This window comes from Notamacropus eugenii, chromosome 5, assembly GCF_028372415.1.
Source record: "Notamacropus eugenii isolate mMacEug1 chromosome 5, mMacEug1.pri_v2, whole genome shotgun sequence".
In the NCBI taxonomy this organism is placed as follows: Eukaryota; Metazoa; Chordata; class Mammalia; order Diprotodontia; family Macropodidae; genus Notamacropus; species Notamacropus eugenii.
This window is the reverse complement of record NC_092876.1, coordinates 5,781,980-5,804,452: the sequence shown is the minus strand read 5'-3', so window position 1 is coordinate 5,804,452 and position 22,473 is coordinate 5,781,980. Positions and strand designations below refer to the sequence as shown.

Below are 22,473 nucleotides of genomic sequence, written 5' to 3'. Positions count from 1 at the left end.
AGATCTCAAGCACTGACCGCTCCCTCCCCCCGCCCCCCATTGCTGTCCTTGTATGTTTGTTAATGACTGAGTCGCCACAGGGACAGCCACTTCACTCATGAGTCTCTATTTCTTTCACACTCCCTTTACTCTCCTTCTGCATGGCTAGCACACACACGTGCGCACACATACACACACACACTTCTCCACCTCCTCTTTGTTTCTTTTAACCTACCTCTCTGTTGTAGCCACCAAAGGTCCAGGGAACCCCTTGATCCTGAGTCTTACCTGGCCAGGTCTGGAGTTAGGAAGAACTGTGTTCAGATGCTGCCTCAGACATTACCAGGGCTAACCCTGGGCAAGTCACTTAACCTCTGTCTGCCTCAATTTCCTTATCTGCAAAAATGGGGATGATAATAGTACTGCCTCTCAAGGTGGATCTGAGCCTAAATCATCAATCAAAGACACTTAACAATGGCCTGCCAGACATTGTGCTAAGCCCTGGGGATACAAGTAGAGGCAAAAGTGCCCTGCCTCAAGGAGTTCACAGTCTGATGGAGGAGACAGCAAGCCTATAGTATATACAGTACAAAGCAAGCTCCTTACAGTACGCTTAGGGAATAATTAACAGTGGGGAGGCAGACTTGAGGGGGTGGGGAAGGCTTCCTGTAAGAGGTAGGATTTTCACTGGGACTCAAAGGAAGCCAGGGAGGTCTATAATCTGAGGGGGAGCAGGAGAGCCTGGTGTGAGGAATGGCCAGAGAACATGAGGGGAGGCAGAAGATGGAGGGGACCCCCAAGAGGCCAGTGTCACTGGACTGAAGAGGAGATGTTGGGCGGTTGGAACACTGGAAGGTAGGAGGGGGCAGGTTAGGAACTGAGCCTTCTGTACTTGAAGTAAGGCCCCGCTAGTGGGGGTGGGGATAATGTGAGGGGAAGTTAAGCTTGACCCATAGTAAGTGATCAGTCCATGGAGCTCACTTCCTCAGTGACCCCTTCTCCTACCCATGCCCCAACTGAGTCCCCAGTGGTACCAGGAAGTGACTGTGCAGCCTCCACCTGAAGACCTCCAAGGCTGCAAAAGCTGCCTGCACCTGGTGAAGGAGCTTCTTCTACCTCCGGGACAGCCCTCACTGTTGGGAGCTATTTGGGGTCACTTTAGGTTAGGTTAGGTTTTTTTTCCCCAGAACTTAAGTTCCGGTTGACCTATTTGTAACTTTCATACATCATTCCTGGTTTAGCTCTCTGGGCACCACCCAACCAATTAACATGTCCCTTCCAAAGTAGGATCCCTCCTTCCAATAATTGAACAAGGTGCCATGTGCTTTATTCTCTGGCCAAGTTAACATGAAGTGCCAGGTCCAGTCAGGAGTGATACTCAGTACAGGATGTTTATTGTAAACGCAGAGGTCCACGGATGGTGTTGGGTAAGACTGATGGAAGTTGTTCACCAGGAGCTATCCATGCTTACAAGGGTACAGAATCACCCCATTAAGGCTACTGGATCATGACTTCCCTTGGGCAGTCAGGTGGGCTCTCACATCTTACTAGCAAAACCAGCCTAGTGACAAAGCTGACTGGTCCGTTCTGGCCAAGACTGGCTGACGAGTGAGCAAAACCATGGGTTTTTTATACAATTTTTAGAAGGGCATAATGATATGGTGGGGGCAGGCTTTGAGTTTTATCTGGGGTACACAGAGGGAGTTCAGACAGTGCCTTAGAGCTGATCAATATGAAACTTATGCCCAGAGAATATAACCAGTGGGGGTAACTATGGCTGTGCCAACTCCTGTTTTAAACTTTTTAAATTTCAAAAAAGAGTTATTTGGCAGGGAGAGGGCACGTGCCTTGTAGTTACATTCACACATACATAATATGGAGGCTTTAGGAATTGCCCAGAAGCCACGTCTTCCCATCCAGTTGAAAAAAACAAGTTGGCCCTTTTTTGTTGTCCACAGATTCTTTCTATCCTTTGACTGTGAAGGGCTCTAGCATTGCTGACCCTGAATTTACTAGACACTTGTCTAGTATCCTCTGAGTCCTGTTGTGGGTTCCATTTTCTTTTTAAGACTTAAGTTGACTACTGAGTTTTCTCTCTATTGATGCTGATCTCTTGGGATGACAGTTTTTTCTTCTTATTGATATTATTTTCCTTGTGTCTTGATGATTAACTATTTGAATGTCCTTCATCGCCCTTGGGCTGACTTTCCACAAAGATATGAGGAGCTTGGGATCATCTTTATGCTTACTCTGAGTGAGTCCCATGAAACCTGCCTCCTCCCAATCTAGAATTCATATCAGCCCATCCCCAGATTTCTCCTCTGGTCCCTCATTAGAGGAGGGGTTCAGCACTTGCCCCTAAGAGTCCCATTTTTTCCATGCCAGCAAACCAGTTCTTTCTTGTCCTGGAAGTGACAATCAGTTTCAGAGTGGAATGTCTCCTTTTTGATGTTTTGAAAGATGAAATTATCTTGAAGACTAGACAAGACATTATTGGGTACTCTCCTTGAGAGGGATACAGACAGACAGACAGACAGAGAGCACACCCCAGCCAAAGTTTGTGAAATAAAGATTTCTCATCACTCCTTTCTTCTTCTTCTGGGCCAGTCAGATGTCCCTTTTCCTTGGAAGTCCAGCAACTGCTTCCTTCCTAGAAGGTAGATCTGGCTCCCGTTGCATGGATTTTTTCATCCCTTCACTAGCTAATGCCAATGAGCCAGCAGGAATCAGAGAAATGGTTTTCTTATACCCTAGAGTGTGGCTCACCCCACCAGATTTTGAAGGCAAGTTGTATCATTAACAGTTCAGCTAGTGGTGTTTATACATTGCACAAGAAGAAGGAAAATCAGTGGCTCTTCATTATATTGTGGCTGATTCTGCAGACCAAAAAGTGGGCTTGTTAAGAAAAATGGGCCTCATCAGTTACAGGAGATAGATGAGCCATGGTCCTTGTTAGTATAGCTAGTGGTACCAAATCCAGAGGAACTTCTTGTCTGGCTAGGTAAGGGAGGACAGCATTCTAGTGGTGCTGGTTGTTGGCCTTCCTTTGGGAAGATAACCAAAATGACATTGCTAGGTTAGAGTCAAGGTAGGGTGTGTCCAACTATGACTTATCAGAACAATATAAGCTCCAAGTGTTCTACCACAGGTCATGCACAAATAGTCCCTGGGAACATTTGGGGTGGGTTCTTTAAATTTGTGCATCTTGCATTCTTTTGAGCTACTTCAATTCTACTTTGCTCTTAGAGCCCAGCACCTACTCTGATGAGGGCATGCCATGCTAAGCTGTCCTGTGCCGGTGTCTCCCACGTCATACAATCAATCCCAAAGTTCTGAATAGAGACCTTGAGAGTGTCCTTGTATCATTTCTTCTGACCACCATCTGAGCACTTCCCCTGTGTGAATTCTCCATAAAATAGTCTTTTTGGCAAGTATCACTTTTGCATTCAAACATCATGGCCAGTCCATTGGAGTTGCGCTCCCTGAAGCAGTTTGAATGCTTGGAAGTTTAATTCTAGAAAGGACCTCAGTGTCTGATGTCTTATCCTGCAAAGGGATCTTCAAAATCTTCCTAAAAAAATTTCAAATGGAAGTGATTCAGTTTCCTGGCATATACTGGTAGATGGTCCAGGTTTCACAGGCATTCAACAGTGAGGTCAGCACAATGGCTCTGCAGACCTTCAGTCTGGTAGTCAGCCTAATATCTCTTCTCTCTCACACTTTCCCAAACACTGAGCTAGTTCTGGCAATGTGTGTGTCAACCTCTTTATCAATATGTGCATCCCTAGAAAGTATACTGCCAGGGTGAGTGAACTTATTCACAACATTCAAAACTTCTCCATTTGCTGTAAATTATGGTTCCACACATGGATAGTGGGGTGCTAGCTGGTGGAGAACCTCTGTTTTCTTGGTATTAATTGTTGGGCCAAAATTAACTGAGGCAGAAAATTCATACTTTGTTGCATCTCTGCTTCCAAGGCTACACTGAGTACATAGTCCTCTATGAACAAAAAATCAAGTACCAACTCTCCTTCTACTTTAGTCTTGGCTTGTTGTAGCCTTTTCAAGTTAAATGAGTTACCATCAGTACAGAAGCTGACCTTGATGCCATGTTCATCCTCACTGAAAGCATCTGACAGCTTTGTTATAAACATGCTAAAAAGTAAAGGAGCAAGCACATAGCCTTGTTTCATTCCATTGGTACCCAGGAAAGCATCGGAGCATCATATATTATCCAGACCCCAGGCAAGCATGCTCTCACGGAATTGACATACAGTACTGATGAATTTCTCTAGGCAACCAGATTTTGACATAATTTTCCATAAGCCCTCATGACTAACAGGATCAAAGGCCTTGGTCAGATCTACAAATGTTGTGTACAAACCTCTGTTTTGCTCTCAGCATTTCTCCTGAAGTTATCTGGCAGCAAACACCATATCAACTGTTCCTCGGCCCTTTCTGAAGCCACACTGGCTCTCAGGTATATAACCATCTTCCACGTGAAAGATCAGCCTATTATGGAGGACTCTGGCACAAAACTTGCCAGCAATGACTAAGAGAGAGCTTTCTCCTGCCTTATGAATATCACAAGGCAATTATTTCCTTTACCTTTATAGAAATGGACAACGGAGGCATCCTCCTGGGGGATAACCTCCTCTTGCCATATAACCTAGAAAATTTCAGTCAGCTTTTGTATGAGCAATGGACCCCCTACCTTGTAAATCTCAGCTGGAATAGAATCAGCACCAGGTGCTTTGCCACATGAAAGGAGCCTAATGGCCTTCAAAACTTCTTCAATTGGAAGTTCAGCTAAGGAGGGATTGACTTCAACCTGAGGTAAACGGTCAATGGCCTCAGCATTGATTGATGATGGTCTGTTGAGAACACTGTGGAAGTGTTCAGCCCATCTCCCCAGGATCATGTTCTTATCAGCATGGAATGGTTGAGATGCACCATGGTTTTTTGATCCATAAATAGCCTTCAGAGAATCATAAAAGAACTTTGGATTATTACTCTTAGCATCCAACTGAAGTTCCTCTGCCTTCTTACTGAGCCAAGAATCCTGCATTTCTCTAAGCTTTGTTTGTACTTACTTTTGAAAGAGTTAAAAGCTTCCTTCTTAGAAATGGATGAACTGTCCTGCTAGCAAACCCTATGGAGTTCTCATTTTTCATGTAGCAGCTTCTGAATTTCCCCATCATCATCAAACCAGTCTTAATGTTTGCAACTGTGGTGACCTAGTAAATGTAGTACTATACATCACATCTCTGAAAGCTGCCCACTCCTCTTCTGCTCTTCTGTTGCTGGCTCTGTGATGGCTCTACTTTCCCTCCGAGTTAGCTATGACCTGTTCCCCCTCAGAGAAGTATTCTAATGTGTTAACATTAAGTCTTCTCATACTCATCTTGCCTAGGAGCTACCACTTTTTTGATTGCAAATATTTAGATTGGGAGGATAAGTCTATGATCTGTCCAGCACTCTGCACCACACATTGCCTTCCTCACTGTAACATCCTGTGTATCTCTTCTCCTTACTATAACATAGTCTATTAAATACAGATGTTTGCTGCAAGGGTACATCATGAAGTTTTATTGCATTTAAGTAAGTTGAAGACATTGTTGGTGATGAAATGCGCAAATCTTCAGTAGTAAGTGACCATTACTGTTGCTATTTCCAACTCCATTCCTCCCAAGGACTCCCTGCCATGTCTGGTAGTCTGAGCCTACTTTAGCATTAAAGTTACCCAGAATTATTAGCTTGTCCTCTTTCAGCACATTGATGATAAGGGTCTCCAGGTATTCAGAAAATTTTTCTTTGACACCATCAGGGTTCATCATGGTGGCAACATAGGCACTGTTGATGGTGGCATGATGTTTTTCTGCAAGTGGCAATCACATTGTCATGAGCCTGTCATTCACTCCTTTTTGGCAGACATACCAATTTGCTGACTAGATTAGCTTTGATTGTAAAACCTACACCAGCTTCACAGTGCTCTCTTTCACTGCACCCACTTCAGAAAAATGTGTATCCAGCTCCAACTTCGTAAACTGGCCTTCATTTGCAAGCCTTGTTTCACTCAGGGTTATTATTTGGATGTGATAACTGCTGAGCTCTCTTGCTACAAGAGCTGTTAGTCTTTCAGGTCTACTGGATTTTGTGTTGTCTATAAGTGTGTCATCACATTCCATGTGCCAATTGTGAGTAGAATTGTCTTTGTAGATGTTTTTGTACTTTTTTTGTGTTTCAACCACAGAGTAGGATTCCCTACCTGCCAAGGTAATCAGGCCGGGGTTGGGTAAGCAGACCATTTTTAGGGCACATTTTCTAGCCTTTTTCTCACACCAGGAGGTGAACAGTGCAGTCCTTAAAAGGCTACTCAGACATGCAGGGGGCTGCCAAATCCTGCTGCTGCTTCTAGTAAGAAATGACCCTATGGACTGGGCTGCCTTTGCGTAGGTTTGTGACTACAGCTCTGAGTATATCCATACCTGCTGCTTCATCACTTGCCTATCAGCACAGGACTTTGAGATAGGTAAAAGTGGTAAAAATGGCATGGGTGATGTCTTTGGATTCATGTGTAAATTGGATTTAAATGAGGCAGAGTTGCACAAAGCTCTGGGCCTCACTCTCTCCTCCAGAGTCATCACAATCCAGTGGCAGGACAGAGTCAAGATGACTGGTAATGGCTTGAGACACAGTGGATGATCCTGGCATCTTCAATGAGTAACCAAGCTCTAAGCACTCCACAGTACCTGCTTCAGCTGCCTTCATGGCTGTTGGAACAAATTGTTCTCATCCTCCCATTCGACCAGGGGAAGTCTTCACATGCCTGGGGTAGACATCCCCTTAACTCACCGATGGGTGTTAAACCCCTCGATTACCCTCAGTCTGGTTTAGGCCATCTACTGAAATGGTTTACCAGGAACCAACTGTATATGCTACAGCTTCTTGGAGCCACAGGTAAGAGTCAGGTAGACACCAAAGGTGGATGAGCAGCCCTGAAATAGGCTCAGCAGTGCTCACATTAGAGGTACTAGTCTTCCCTGAACACACTCTACACCCCAAAGGGCATTCCAGAGATGGGTAAGTCCTCTCTTTTTAGCAATGGGGTCTTTTTATACCAATTAGAAGAGGGAAGTAGACACTGAAGGAAACCAACCATTGCAGTTAGTCCTGTGGTTCATGTAGGAGTCATGCACAGCAAAATGGAAAACACAAAGCAAAATGGATTCAGTTCTATTCTCCCTGACATTAAATTTCCACACTCCACACGTGTGATGGAGCCAACATGAACTGGCTGGCAAGAGCCAATTGTTAAAATTTCCATGTGAGCATCTGGTCCTAGGAAATTCAACTACAAGTGAAGGCTTGATTATTATTATTTTTTTAAATTTTTTAGACATAAGAAAATGATGTTCATGAAAAACAAAAATCTTCAAAATGTGTTGTATGTATTTTTTTCCAGAAAGCTGGTTGTTAAATAAATTTAATAGCACACCATTGTCTATCTCCCTCCTGTTTTAGATTTATCTCCCTTAGGTTTCTGTGCTGTAGGGATTCCAGTACACTCCTTCCCCCCATCATGTGAGGACATCTGGAAAGCAGGCTGGGTATAACAAAATGGGAGATAGTGGGTAGAGGAAGTTAGGGGCATGGTACTGTACTCTACTCCACTAGATCCAAAGGGGGAGGGCAGAAATGGCAAGAATGCTTATGAGAAAATGCCTGGTTATAGATCTAGGCCCAGAGCCCAAGAAAGTCCACTTGTCAGGGTAATCAAGACTGAAAAAGGAAGAAAAGTCTAGAAAAAAGATCCAGTCAATCAACAGTGTTTTAAAGTGCCTGCTATTTCCCAGCTACTGTACTAGGTACAAGAGATAAAGCTCCAAAGAATGAAATGATCCCTACTCAAATGAGCTTATGTTCTAAAGGAGGGGATAACAAGCACCAAAACAGAAATAACATCAATAAAAAAAAAGATATGACATCAAATAAATCAAAGGGGCTCCAGGCCCAGTGTAGTAGGGAGAACACCAGCAGCTGGAGACAGCAGGCGTGACTATACAGAATAGGGTGCTTGAGGTAGGAGAAGGGGCCTCCAAGGTGGAGGGAAGCAGGGAGGGAGCTCCAGGGAAGGGAGGTGGACGTGGAGAACCCAAGAGAAGGCCTATGTGGCTGGATCTCAGAGGATAGGAGGCTGAGGAGTATCTAATGAGGCTGGTAGGAGATGTTGGGGTGAGTTGGGTAGCAGGCCTTGCCAGCCTTAGGAGAGGGTTGGTGTTTGATCTGAGAACAAGAGGGATCCACTGGGATCGGTAGAGTGGAGTAGTCACATGGCCAAATCTGTACTTACGGAAAATGACTGGCAGAAGTGCAGAGGGCAGATGTGAGGCAGGTGTGGAAAGAAGAGAAGGGAATAAGCATTTATGTAGCACCTACTCTTTTATTCTAACTGCAAATATAAAAGTTTTTCTCAACACTGTATTGAGCTTTTCATGACTATGCCTCTTGCCATGACTAATTTGAACCAAAGTTGCTACAGCCACAACGTAGAGTACTAATGGTCACAGCTAGCCGTAGGGGAGACTCTGACACTCACAAAGGGATGACCTTTGGGGAAATCCCTTTTTTGTGCTCGTATTTCCTTATGTAAATTGATGAGCATTGGACTAGATGAATTCTGGAGTCTCTTTCAGCTCTAATCCTATGACTTTTGATGGTTTAGGAGTTGGTGACATTCCAGGATGTAGCCGTGAACTTCAGCCCAGAGGAGTGGGCCCTCTTGGACCATCCTCAGAAGGAATTGTACAAGGAGGTCATGCTGGAGAATGCCTGGAACCTACTGTTTCTAGGTAAGGACCATTTCTGTAGCTACGAATCTATTATCAAAGGGACTTTCTTCATTCCTTCCCTGGTGTGCATGGTTTCTGGCATTTATCAATTATTAGAAAGGTCAAAATGTGGATCTTTTGTGTCCAAGAGACCGAGTCCTGCTGCTGCCTGGTTTCCTGTAAAAGGTATTTTCTGTGTGTAACAGGGAGTGGGGTCCCCTTTATTGCTCCTGAAGTTCTCTCTTACTGGTTCTAGGGAGCCTGAGCTCACAGGCCATAATCAGTGTTGATGAATTTCAGACTTAGAACTCATCTCAGAGTTTTTATCTAGTTCCTCTCTACTTCAGCATGCATTTTGTCCTCCAAGTTCCTGAAAACTGCTCAGACAACTTTTTCACAAAGATGGGCGGTGAAGGGAACCCACTACCTCCCAAAGTATGTCCTTCTTCTTTGAATTGGGGCTGATCTTTGGTGTTCTTGTCAACGAGCATAAATTTGCATCTCACCGCTCCTAGTCTCACTCTTAGAAGCCTGCTATACCAAGCTGGTCCTTGGTTTTACTTCCTACATCCCCAGAATTCCAGTGCCAGCGGGAGGAAAGGAAGACAAGGGAATAAACATTTACATATACTTACTATGTGCCAAGCATAGTGGAAAAAATGCTGTCTAATTAGATCTTCACAACAAGCCGTGAACTAGATAATAAATGTCCCCATTTTACAGTTGAGGAAACTGAGATAAACAGAAGTTAAGTGACTTGCCTGGAACACTTAGCTAATGTGTCTCAGACCAGATTTGAGCCTCAGTTTCTAGATAATGGAATCTATTGAATTTGCCCATCCTATGAAGGAAGTGGAGAAGACAGAATTTTCTGATTCCAAATTGGCTTCCAAATGATCTTCCCATCCCTCAGTGAAGTTCCCAACTAGAAATACCATGATAACAATCCTTGAGGAGTGCTGGGAACCCTCCTGTGGCCTCTTTTCCTAAAGAGAACTACATTACCAGTGTGTCTCCATACTCATCTTTTCTTTATTCCCATGTGCAGGACTTCCAGTTCCTAGAGAAGATTTGCTCTCCCATTTTGGACAAAGGGAAGCACTATGGATACTGGAGAGAGAAAGTCCAAGAATCTCCTATTCAGGTGAGTGAAGGAAAGCAGGTGTATGAGGGCTGTTATCACAAAGGCTAGCTACATACCACAGTGAAGGGAATGTCAGATTGGGGGTCAAGAAGACCCAACTTACAATTCTTTTTTAGCAGTAGAATCCTGGGTAAGTCACTGAACCTTAGTTTCCCCATCTGTGAAATGAAGGGGTTGGACTGTATGGTCTTTCACTTCTGTTCCAGTGATAAAAGTACAATCCCATAAGCTGCACTGTTTGAACTTTGGGTCATGGAACTCTCCTTAAGGAATCCAGAAAGGGCCCGAGCTGTCTGATACAGGATTTTTCCTAGACTATCTTCAAGTCAACAAGCATTTATTAAGTGCCTGCTGTGTGCTAAGTGCTGGGGATTCAAAGAATGGCGAGGGACATCCCCTATTCTCAAGGAGCTCACAGACCAGTGAGGAAGAGAACATGGACAGAGCCATGTACAGCATGTTATGTACAGGTTAAACTGGAGCTACTCAAGGGAGGGAAGACATTCAGATCAAGGAAGGTTGGAAAACCCTTATTGTGGAAGGTAAGCTTGAGCTGGGGCTTCAGAGAAGCCAAAGGGAGAATTTCAGGAATGAGGGTCAGGGAAAGCCCATGGAGACTGGAGGTGGTTTGTCCTGTTCAAGGCATAGGAGGGAGGCCTTTGCTACTGGACTATAGCATAGGTGAAGGGGAAGTAAGATGAAGGAAGACTGGAAAGGGAAGAGAGGGGCAGATAAGGAAGGCCCCTAACATCCTAGCAGAGAACTTTCTATGTCATCCTGGTGCTAGGGAGCCATTGCAGTTTAGTGAGGAGGCAGTGACATGAGCAGATATGAGCTTTAAGAAGGTGAATTTGACATCTGGGTAGAGCATTGACTGGTCTAGGGAGAGACTCAAGACAGCGAGACAAAACAGCAGGCTTTTTCAATCCTGCAGATGTGAGGTAATTGGGGAATGAACCTAGAAGGTGGCAGTGTTGAGAGAGAAGCAGGGAATGTATGCGAGAGATGTTACCAAGGTGGAATCAACAGCACTTTCCAAAAGATTGAAAATGGAGAGAAGGTGATGGTACATGAGCTAGAGAGATGGTGAGAGGTGGGTGACATCTCTATTATGAGCCTGGACAATCAGGAGGGTGACCTGGATAGTGTTAGGAAAGAAGGAAGGTGGGAGGATTGGGGGAAAGATAATGAGGTTAGTTTGGAACATGGTAGGAGGAGAACCCAAGGAGAAGAGTGTCACCCAACTTAAAAGAAAGTATCAATGGAAAGGGAGTGATTGACAGTGTCAGAAGCTGCAGAGAGATTAAAAAGGGTGAGGATTGATTTAGCAATTATGAGATCACTGGTAACTTTGGGGATAGGAGTATCCATTGAACAGTGAAGTCGGGAGCTGGACTGCAGAGTTTTGTAGAAATTAAGGGTAAAGGAGATCAGAAGCATAGATGGCCAGCTCTAGGTTCCCTTTTGCCATGAAAGGGAAGAGAGGCCTACAGTGCTATGTACTGGAGATGGCTGGATTGAGATGGATCAGTGCTTGGAGGACTGGGGAGAAATTTCATTTGTGGCAAAAGAAAAAGAGCCAGTAGAAATGGAGAGATGGAAAATGAATGAGAAAATGGCGATGGTAGAGTAGGGAATATGCTGGAGGAGTGGATGGGATGGAATGGGATCACTTGAGTATGTTTGCCTTGTCAAGCATGAGAGAAAGGGATAAAGGTAGAAAAGAAGGCGTCTGATTTATGTGAGCTAAAGAGGGAGTAGGAGAGTTCTTGGCAAATGTCCCGTTGTTTCAGTGAAATATGAGGCCAAGCGGTCAGGTGGGAACAAGTCATGTGGTAGGGATGGGGAGGAATGAGAAGATCCAGAAAAGCTGCTATGGAGTCAGTTAGGGAGATGTCAAAGGATTGCCTTGCCCCAATCAGGGCCCAGTTGAAAGGATGGGACCTAAATTTGTAGTGGACAGAGGCAAGCTGGCTTCATGGTTTTCTTTCTTTTTATTCAGCAGTACATGAGTAGGACCGATGACCAGTGTCTCGGCTGGAGTAATCCAAGGCTGAGGCTTGCATAAGTCATCCATCTAAGTTCCTTTCATGATCTTTATGGTTCATTCTTTGTTTCCAAGAATGGAGAATCATTGGCTAGATTCACATAGGTAGCTGCCATCCTCAGTTTACGTAGGAGGGAGGTAGAGACTCCCAGGTTTCTTATAGAGGACACCCTCCAGCAGCCTTTGGGACCTCCAGTATTTGGTCTGTGATATAATCAGACAAAAGCAACTCTTTTTAGGTTATAAGGTGAAAGAAAACAGAAAACAGGACTGAGACCAGAAGCTGTATTTGACCAATGGAGAGAGACCCCATTTTAGGGCTTAAGGTAGTGGGGAGGGCTCTGTATGGGCCTGGGCCCAGTCAGTCAATGAATACACATTTATTCAGTGCCCTCTATGTTCTAAGCACTACATTAAGCTCTGGGAATACACAGGAAGGCAAGAGTCTCTGATATCAAGGAGTTCACAATCTAGTATCAAAACAGGTTTGAGAAGAAAGTGACAAATCACAAGCCTCAGTCTTAAGTGACCTGGGCAGATCACCCAGTTTTGGTATGGAATTACAGTAAATTCAACAAGGACATAAGGAAGAAAAAGGAGAGAGGAGAATGGCAGCTCCAGAAAGAGAGCAGAGTTGAGGAGAAAGCAGTCAAAATAGTAATACAGCTAATAATATCTAACAGTTATATAGTGTCCTGTGCATGCTTCAAACTTTACAAATATTGTCTTAATTGCTCCTCCTGGGAATCCTGAAAGTAGGTGCTATCCCTCCCTTTACAGATAAGGAAACTGAGACCAACAGACACACTATGACTTGCCCAGGGTAACGTTGCAAGTAAGCTTCTCAGGTGGTTCTGGAATTTGGGTCTTCTTGGCTTCAGGTCCAGCACACAATCCCTTGTGCCATCAGCTATATTTTAATGGATAACCAGACTGCAGTGAAAATGTTCCCTTATATATGGGTGAGGGGGAAGATGGGAGAAGAGCTTTATAGGTTATCTTACTGAGAGTTGGGAATGTTTTATTTTTAGCTCATCAAAGTTATCAAAATTAAAAAACTGAATTCCTAGATACCATGCAAAAGATTTTTTTTTTCTATTGCTTAATGACAAGTAGTGTATTAAATGATATATATGCTTGAAGTACAATTGCACATATTTCTTTGGGTTTTTTAAACAATATTTATATAATAAAACCAGCCTTTCTAAGGAAAGAATTTCTTTCTAAGGAAAAAATCTCTTCAGATATAGCTTTTTTCTTTCTACCACTGGCAAACTAGCTATACTGTCACAAGAACTCTTCTCAATGACTGACCGATGTTGCCAACGAATTCCTTTGGAAATCTACCAGGTGGCAGAGCATTAACATAAGTACGGGATAAGTTCAAATCACAAAAGAGCCTTAAGACTGTAATGAGGGCCAGTATAAGGACTGTCTTTGTAGAAAGCCTGTGATGGTCCATAATGGTTTCAAGATCACTTGTAACACGTTCATGGTGTCCAAAAAGCCTGCCATCCATGCAGGTATCTGTAACGTCTTGATCCGGTGATTACCTGGTGATGAGCTGTGCTTACAAGATGCCCTGGGAATGAGGGAAGTACTCTGGTGTAGTGACAGAAAGCAAATGGCTACAAGGGCGTGCCTGGGACTATCCACTGGGAGTCCATTTGTACTTGAATTTCTGACTCTTCTGAGGGCTTGGGAAACAATTTGATCTCAGGTTGAGAAGATGAAGGAACATGTTACACTTAAAAGGGGTCAGATTTTGATGTAATTATTACATGAACTTGAAAAGCAATGTATACTGGATCAAGAGTGTTTGGAATTACTGCAGAAAGAAAACTGTTGTGCTTGGAACATATACATGTTTATTGTTCCAGAAGAAAATATCTATATAACTTTATTTCATTTTTATTTAAATATTTTCATAACAAAATTGGACAATTATTTTCTGCTAAGGATCCATTAAAGAATTTTTAGTACAAACTCCTTAGGTCATTATCGTGGAGACCCAAAGGGTTTCTCAGCCACAAAATGGCTAAGGATTCAATAGGACCCATAGGGGTCCTATTGCTATCCATTTCCTAACAGATGAATGACAGGCTTAAGGTGCAGTATAAGACATAGCATGTTTGCACATGGTGCATAAATGGATTTTAAAACTGGTAATTATTACAAGATTTTTCTTTTTTTCTTTGTCTTATTGGGAAACAGAGACAATGAAAGATAAATTTTTAAGAATAAATAGATAAAGATTATCCTAAAAAAGTGGTGAACTAGAACAGAATATTTCATATATATACATATATATATTATTCATCTATGTAGAATAGATGAATACAAAAAAAAAGGTTGGCAGTCATGATGTGATGTTGGACATGAGAACAGAAAAAATAAGTGGGATCATGGGGGAAATTAACCTACATCTGTGGACATGATAGGTAGTAAAATAATATTACATGTAATATATAATATTAATGTTCTGTTTATATGTCACAAATGGAACATTTATGGATCTGAATGCCTATAAGAGAGATTGGATATAATATTGAAAATTGCTACACAACATTACTATTTCTTAGCAAATGAAATTTATAAAGAATGACTATGCATCTACATAATGCATCAACACTTGTTAATAAAGAGAAATAGGAAGAACCAAGACCAAATAAAAAGTATCAGCAACAACTGGCATTTGAAAAAAGGCTTGAAAGTATGATGGAGTTCCTGCAGAGGGGTGTGGAGAGGGGCAAGGTGGGCTAGGGAATCGCATGCCTCCTGGGACTGTAGGCTTCTTGACTCTGGGAGGTCTGCAGAGGTCTAGGGGCATTAGTGGTTGGGGGTGTTGCTGTGAAGACCAGCAGCAAACAGGCCACTTTTGGGAAAGAACAAGGATCTCAGAGATTCCCCCCCCCCCCAAGATTTCCTGCCCCTCTGTAGTGCTGTGATATTCACAGTGCCTTCAGCAGCCATGAATATGCCAACGCAATTCTCAATCGTGAAATACAACAGACTCTCCACATGGAAGACAGAACCAAAACATTTATTCAAACACCAGAAAGCCAAATCCATCACAGCAACAAACAAATTCATGCACAATCACTGTGCAGAGAGCAACACCATCCCCACGCCTTCCCACAAAGCAGCTCCCTTAAATTAAATCACAAACAAACTCTCCCACTCACACTAGCCAGCTGCCTGCTTTCTCCCCTTTGCTCTAACTACTCTGAACAATTTCCTCTCAGCTCCACCCATTCAGCAAACTCCTCCCACCACAGGCTCCATATGACTCAGACTTCCATGTGACCCAGGCAAGTTACATGGGGCTAGTAATGAATGGGAAAGCTCTTGCCATTTAAATTATCATTACATTTTTAAGTTATCATTATACCCACATAGTGTCATGTGCAGGATGTCCCTGCTGGACCTATGGCATCTATGTTTATGGATGGACTACACATCCTGAATGTAGGCTGCTTGTCTGAGTGTGGAACATGAGTGGAAGAAGACAGACGTTCAAATCCTGCCATTAACTCTTAGAAGCTGTGAACCTTGTCTGAGCCTCAGGCAAAGATCGGAGATGGCTCTACTTAAAGGCATCTTTACACCAAAAGTATGGCTCCTACAGTCAATGCAGAGAATCAGAATCTTAACCTCTGAGAATCCCCCAACTATGCTGACAAGCCACTGAAGGGTGGTAACATAGAGGGACATACAGTCATTAAGAAGGAAAATACTCACCAGAAGACTGGGCTGGAACTGATTGTGTCAGGGATCATTGTCCCATCTTGGTACTTGGCAATGGTTGCCTTCTATTCGAGGGTAAGATATTGGTCCACTGCTTACAATCATGGAACTTAATGCTGCCTTCCCAAAGAAACTATTTTTCAAACAACTGAATGCAGGATAGTAATCACTATTTTTAATAAGCACAATGAATCTACAGAATGATAGGAACTATAAGTTTAAAACATCCAACCAAATTTATATTTCAAAAATATCTGAACTTAATTCTTTACAGTACATTTCTCATACTGTTCATTAACTCATATTTGTACAATAATGTCTCTAAAATAATATTACAGACATACCAAGTGCCCTCCTCGCACTGAGTATCTGTTTAACCTACTGCTTACACCACAGTCTGTACACACATCTCCAAATCCAAACAAGTGAACATGCAAGGATAAAATAGTTTGACTACTACCATGAACAGTGCTTGCCCCATCCCTAAATTTTCGTATCAGTTGCAGAGATGTTAGTCTGGCCACTCACCCATTCTGAGCTCATGCTCTCAGTTGTGAATGTAATGAGAATGCTGGGACTGCCTGTGTCTCAGGTTCCAGTGTGATTGTTGGTAAACCTCTGTGGAAATTAAATCATCCTGAGGAGTGAGCTAAAATCATTTTGAAATAATTGATTCTGCCCATGTGAGTTTGAAGACTCTTCTCTTTCCCTAAGGAAATAGATTCCAAATCAGTTTCCTTTCGGTCAATGGAGAGAAGAGGACATATTTGTGTATATGTGCATGTGCCCCTATATATATACGTGTTTCTCTGTTTCCTTTAGATGGAGAGGCTAGACTTGAAATGAGGAAGGCTACTGCCAAGTTGAGCTATTCTATGGAAGGATCACAACAACAAAAGTCCATGAATGGTATTTACTCTGACCTCAACTGGAAAGAAATCTGTGATTCTGCTATCAAGACTGACAAAAAACAAAAGAGTAACGGTGAATTTGATGAAGATACAAGGAGTTTCGGACAATATTCGGTCCTAATTAACTGCAAGAGAATGACCTCAGGAAATGGCTGTTCTCAGGATAGTACCTGTAGCAAATGCTCTATGGAACAGGTAAAGGTGGTTGAGAAGCCTCCTGAAGTGGAAACTGATCAATGTGAGATGGCCTTAAGCTCGAATTCAAACCTAATTTTACCTCAGGAAAGTCATACTGGAGAAATACTTTGTACAGGTAATGAAGGTGAGAAGACCTTCAGCAGTAATTCAAAACTCATTGAACACCAGAAAATTAATAATGGAAAGAAACATTGTGATTGTAATGAGTGTGGGAAAGCCCGTATGGGACAGTCATCCACTGTCCACCATCAGAAATTTCATGCTAGCGGAAAGCTACATAATTGTATGCAGTGTGGAAAGGCCTTCAAGAAACAATCCTCCCTTATCTCCCATCAGAGAATTCATGCTAAAGAGAAACCCCATGAGTGTCATGAGTGTGGTAAAGTTTTTGATGAAAAGTCATCCTTTATTGTACATCAGAGAAGTCATGCTAAAGAGAAATGTTATGAATGTAATCATTGTGGAAAGACTTTCAGACAGAGGTCCAACCTTGCTGAACATCAGAGAATCCACACTGGAGAAAAACCTTTTGAATGTAATCAGTGTGGAAAGACTTTCAGACACAGCTCCAGTCTTGTTAATCATCAGAGAATCCACACTGGAGAGAAACCTTATAAATGTAATGAATGTGGAAAGGCTTTCACACAGAGCTCCAATCTTGCTCAACATAAGAGACTTCACACTGGAGAGAAACCCTATACATGTAATGAATGTGGAAAGACTTTCACACACCACTCCAGTTTTACACTACATCAGAGAATACACACTGGAGAAAAACCTTATGAATGTTATCGATGTGGAAAGAGTTTTAGACAGAGTGTCAGTCTTGCTGTACATCAGAGAATTCACAGGAGATAAATGTGATTAATGTGGAAAGACTTTCAGATGCAGCGCCAGTTTTGCCATGCATCTGAGAAGCCAAACTGGAGAGAAACATGAATGAAAACATGTGGTAAGACTTTCTAGCAACAGTCTTCCCTGATTTCCCATGGGAAAATCCATTCTAGATATAAATGTTATCCATATAATGAATGGAGAAAGGCTTTCAAATGGACTATAGAGCTGGTTATACATCAGAAAATTCATTTTGGACACAAGATCTATATCAACTCAATATGGGAAGACCTTCAGTCAGAGATCATCTCTTCCTTTCCATCTGACCATTCAGGGTGGAGAGAAACATTATGGATGTGCTCAATTGGGACACGTCTTTCGTTGGAAGATGGAAATCCCTAGAGATCACCATAGTCACACTGGAAAGAAGACTTATAAAAGCAATGATTACGAAAAAGCCTTGACATGAAGGTCATACTTGATTATACAATGGATAAATTATGCTAGAGATCAAAGTTATGGATCTAATAAATAAAAGAAGCCTCTTGCTTAAGCACAGTCTTAATTAGACAGCCCAAATATCATACTGTGTATAAAGCCCTATAAATATAATGACTTTTACTATGAGATGTCACTGATTTTCAGTACTCCTTAATAATAATTCATAGCACATACCATAATTTCGTCACCCATTTTGTAGTCAGTTAACACTCTCTAGTTTCCTGTTCTTTGCTAACACACAAAATTCTGATATAAATGTTGGGGTAACTGTTGGACACTTATTTCTCTAATGATTTCTTTTGGCTGGTGGATGGCACGATGAATAAAATGCTATACGTGTTCAGTCATTTTTCAGTTCTGTCTGATTTTGTGACCCCATTCTGGGTTTTCTTGGGAAAGGTACTGAAGTGGGACATTTCCCTCTCCTTCCACTGGTGCCCTTGAATGAGCCTGATCTCCAGTCATCATCCTGATCTTGCCCTACAAACTGCCAGGCTGTAGGTTTTTGAAGCTTAAAGGCTGGGAGTAAGCGAGAATATGCCAGGCAAGAAATGCCCCATTTGGGCAGAGGAAAGAGCTGATGCCTAGGTAAGCAAGAGACTGTACTTGGTTCTGGCACCTAGAATCCTGTCCCAAGCATGGAGTCAAACCCGGTAACTCCCTTAAGCTGGCTCTCTCTCCTCAGTCACTCAAACATGTCTTCCCACTTTTGAGAGAGTTCAAGGAAAAAGGCATCTTTTCAGAGGCAAACTTACCTTGCATGGCCTTCCTGGGAGCCTACTCAGGGGCAAGTAGAGTTCCAATTCCAATCTCTCCTCTCAGCACAAACCACTGAAAATGAGCTGCTGCAGCTCTTTTATATGATTTCCCCCAGGGATCTCTTCCTATTTCCACTTGACACCAAGAAGTTGTGAACTCAAATTCACCAAATGAGGGGCACAGGAGAAAGTACCCTTCTGTGTCCTCTACCCCTTCCTCCAAGATTCACACCTCAGTGCTCTCTTCTCTATCAACCTACCCCCACCTTCAGCGCTTATCTCCTGAATGACCTTTCACCCTGAGACACTTTCCAAAGGTATCCAAGGGGTCCTGCCTCAGAAGCAATTACTCTTGATTTCTTACTCTCATGAGTCTCCTAAAGACTGATCAAGGACCAAGTCTCTAAAGAATGAAGCATTCCTCTAAACTTGACTATCAATTTCATAAGAGTGCAATTTGTTGTAAGAAATCATACAAAGTTAGGAATAAATACATCACTAAGTGTTACTTTTGAGCATGTGGAACCCAGATTGGAACTACATTCAACAATGCTTCACAGTGTGACAATTGTGGTCCATGAAATCTTACCATCAGATGGCCACAACCTCTGCCAGTGGAAGCCCATTAAGTAGAGTACCCCATGCTATGAAATGTTGCCAATAAAAAGAATTCATGTAAAATGGAAAAGCACATGGTTGAAATCATAGCCCCACATTCTGTGTGATATCATTTAAAATGTGGATTCAGGTGGCATGGAATTCCTTCTGCTCATCCTTTCACAGAAATGTTCCCTCCTAATTGGATTCTCCAGATAAATCCCAGTGGGCATTGAGAGCATCTGTGCAAATGCACCAATCTGAAATTTGATAACAGGGACACCTTCAGTCAGTTTTGTGAATTTGTTTAAATGAGTATAGAGTGCCCATAACCATGGCTGCCACAGGACAGATCCCACATGTATAGAGAGTATCCTGATGGGCTCCTTAATTAGTTGTGATAAGACACTTGTTTCTAACCCATGAATCAACAGCCATATGATGAAGTACATCAACTGTGAAAACCTTGGCTCCTAAGATCAATGGAATGATCCATGAGAGAAAGGAGTCATAAACAAACAATGCTGGCCCAGTTAAGATGCACTTCCATTGGACAGAGAGCGAGGGGGAGGTCCAGAGCAAGATCAAGAGAGAAACGGAGAGACAGAGACAGAGAGACAGAGACAGAGAGACTGACACGGACAGCAATAGCATTTTTCAATATTCTTTATTAATATTTATTGAAGGATAAATTAATATGCTTTAGACTGTTGTTAGAAACGTACACAGAAAATGGTGAAACAATGTTCCGTACAGAGATCATAATGTTCTTGGAAATCACTTTGTTGTTTTTCTCCATCCCCGGAACATGTACCAATATCTCCCACTCCCCTTCTTTCCCAAACTTTCATCTGAAATAACCAACAATCGTTGTCGAAAGCATGATGGAGGGAGATAAGTCAGTCAACCTGTTGGGCTTATCATCACAATCTGCCAAGTAGCACTGCAAAGAATCTTGCTCCTCTGCAAAGTCCTAGCGTCGGAAGGTCTTCTCTCTTCTTTGGGCAAAGGACTTTTCTGTGTTGATGGGCCGCGTGTGCTTCTTTTACATTTGGGTTTGGAAAACGGAGGTTCTTGACCTTTCCTTGAATTTTTCATGGCCTTCCAAAGTGCCTGAAGAAGGCACACGCTGGAGAGTTGCCCTGATTCTTTGTTCCCCAGTCTGTTGTCTGCCCCTTGCGTCCTGCTCCCAACTAGGGAAAAAGAGCAGGTGCAGAGACAGGGGAAGCGAATCCGAGGGAAAGCTCTCCATGCAAATGTCCAAAGGGACCTCACGATCACCTGCGCTGGTCACTGGCCGTTTCTTGAGTCTGAGTGCACATGGGCTGCCTGGGGCTTCCTCCAGACTTTGGAAAGTGGCAGCAGGGGAGCCCCAGCTGACCACACAATGGCAAAGGGCAGCCAAGGAGCTGCAGCTGCGATGCTGTTCTGGCAGCAGCCAACCAGCCAAGTCTGAATCCCTCTTGTCCCGTACCTCGGAGTCAACTTGGAGGTTGGGACAGAAAAGGGCATCTTCCAAATCTTCCAGTTTTCCTGGGACAAACACAGGTTCCAGGAGGAGTCCTTTATCAGAACTCCCTTCACCTCCACTGATCTCTAGGTGACCTGCTGCCCACATGGGGACATCTTCCTCGAAAATGGAGCGGGAACATAGTGCTTCAGGATCGTTCCACTGACATCTGGCTTCGCACTCTTTGTGCACTTCATCCGCCTTTGCTTTCACTTGGCTCATTGTCCCACTTCTCTCGGCAGCTTTTCTGGGGCTAACTTCCAAGTCAGCATGCATGCTGTGAAAGGGGCAGCAAGCGCTGGACATTTCTTGTTCTTGCAGTTGACCTGGGAAGGAGAAAAAGTGGAAGATGGATCGTTGGGAAGGAGAGGACACTGGAGCAATCTCAAGAAGGGAACGGAATCGTGTGGCAAAAAGTTCCTCGTTTTCACGTGAAGAATACCTCCTTTAAGCAGTTTTGAAATATGGCAAACATTTCACCTTTGCCAACTTTTAACCCTTCCTAAAATGGGCCCTCTCCCCCTCCATAGAAAAGATATTCCCACCAAGGGAATCCTCAAGGCTCCCCTTGCAGTCCATGCCCCATACTCACCATAGCCACTGCTGGAGTCTTCACTGGCACGAACATCCTGCCTGCCATCGTCACTGGCATCATGCCTGCTGTCAACAGAATTGGCACCATCTCTGTCATTGCTACTGTTTCCTTTACTGTCCTCAGTCTGGTAGGCAGTTGGGAGGTCAGCACACAGGAGGGCCTCTTCCAAGTCTTGCAAATGTCCAGGGACAAACTGAGGTGGCAAAGTGAGTGAAGGAAGCAAAAGGAATTCTTCCTCTGAATTCAATCCACTTTCACTCTCCTCTGGATGACTTGAAACTGACATGATGGCCCCTGTGAAGGAGATGGCATGGAAAATATGATGGAAAGGGAGTCAGTGGAAAGAAAGCTCTTATTCACATTCAACTGCTGCCCATCTTCTAAGCACTGAACAGGCTTTCTAGCACTCTCTCCTCCTTGACAACTCTGCTTCATTCATAATCTCACTCCCCACAGCAGCTCTCTGAAATATTTCCATCACTGCCTTCCAACCTTTCTTAGCATGCCTTCACCCTATTTCATCCAATCAAGCCCATGCTAAAGCACTGGCCCCGCATGACACTGAAGCCCTTGGAAGACTGTCATCTTGCTGTAAAAACAACTACTTGGACTGCCCCTCCTCTCTTTTCTGAGGAGCAATCATTGTCCCTGCCAAGACAAAGCCTCTAGGGTTATCTTGGATCCCAAGCTGTCCCTCTTTCCTTAGCAGATTGTGCCTTCAATCGTTCCCACCACTTTGAATCGTCATCCTCTCCCAACTTCCTGCCTCCTAGGCTTTTTTCTCCAAACTGGCCCATCTCTTTCCCCATTCTTCATCCATT

At 43.2% G+C, this 22,473-nt stretch overlaps 1 protein-coding gene across 1 annotated transcript in view; it reads left to right on the top strand.

The window, feature by feature from the left end:
- Positions 1 to 22,473, top strand: part of LOC140508234 (uncharacterized) — a 56,138-nt gene that overhangs the window by 1,775 nt on the left and 31,890 nt on the right. The window contains 3 exon segments of the mRNA XM_072616024.1: positions 8,705 to 8,831; positions 9,859 to 9,954; positions 16,571 to 17,662. Of these exon segments, the coding sequence (XP_072472125.1) occupies positions 8,705 to 8,831; positions 9,859 to 9,954; positions 16,571 to 17,662 (1,315 nt within the window).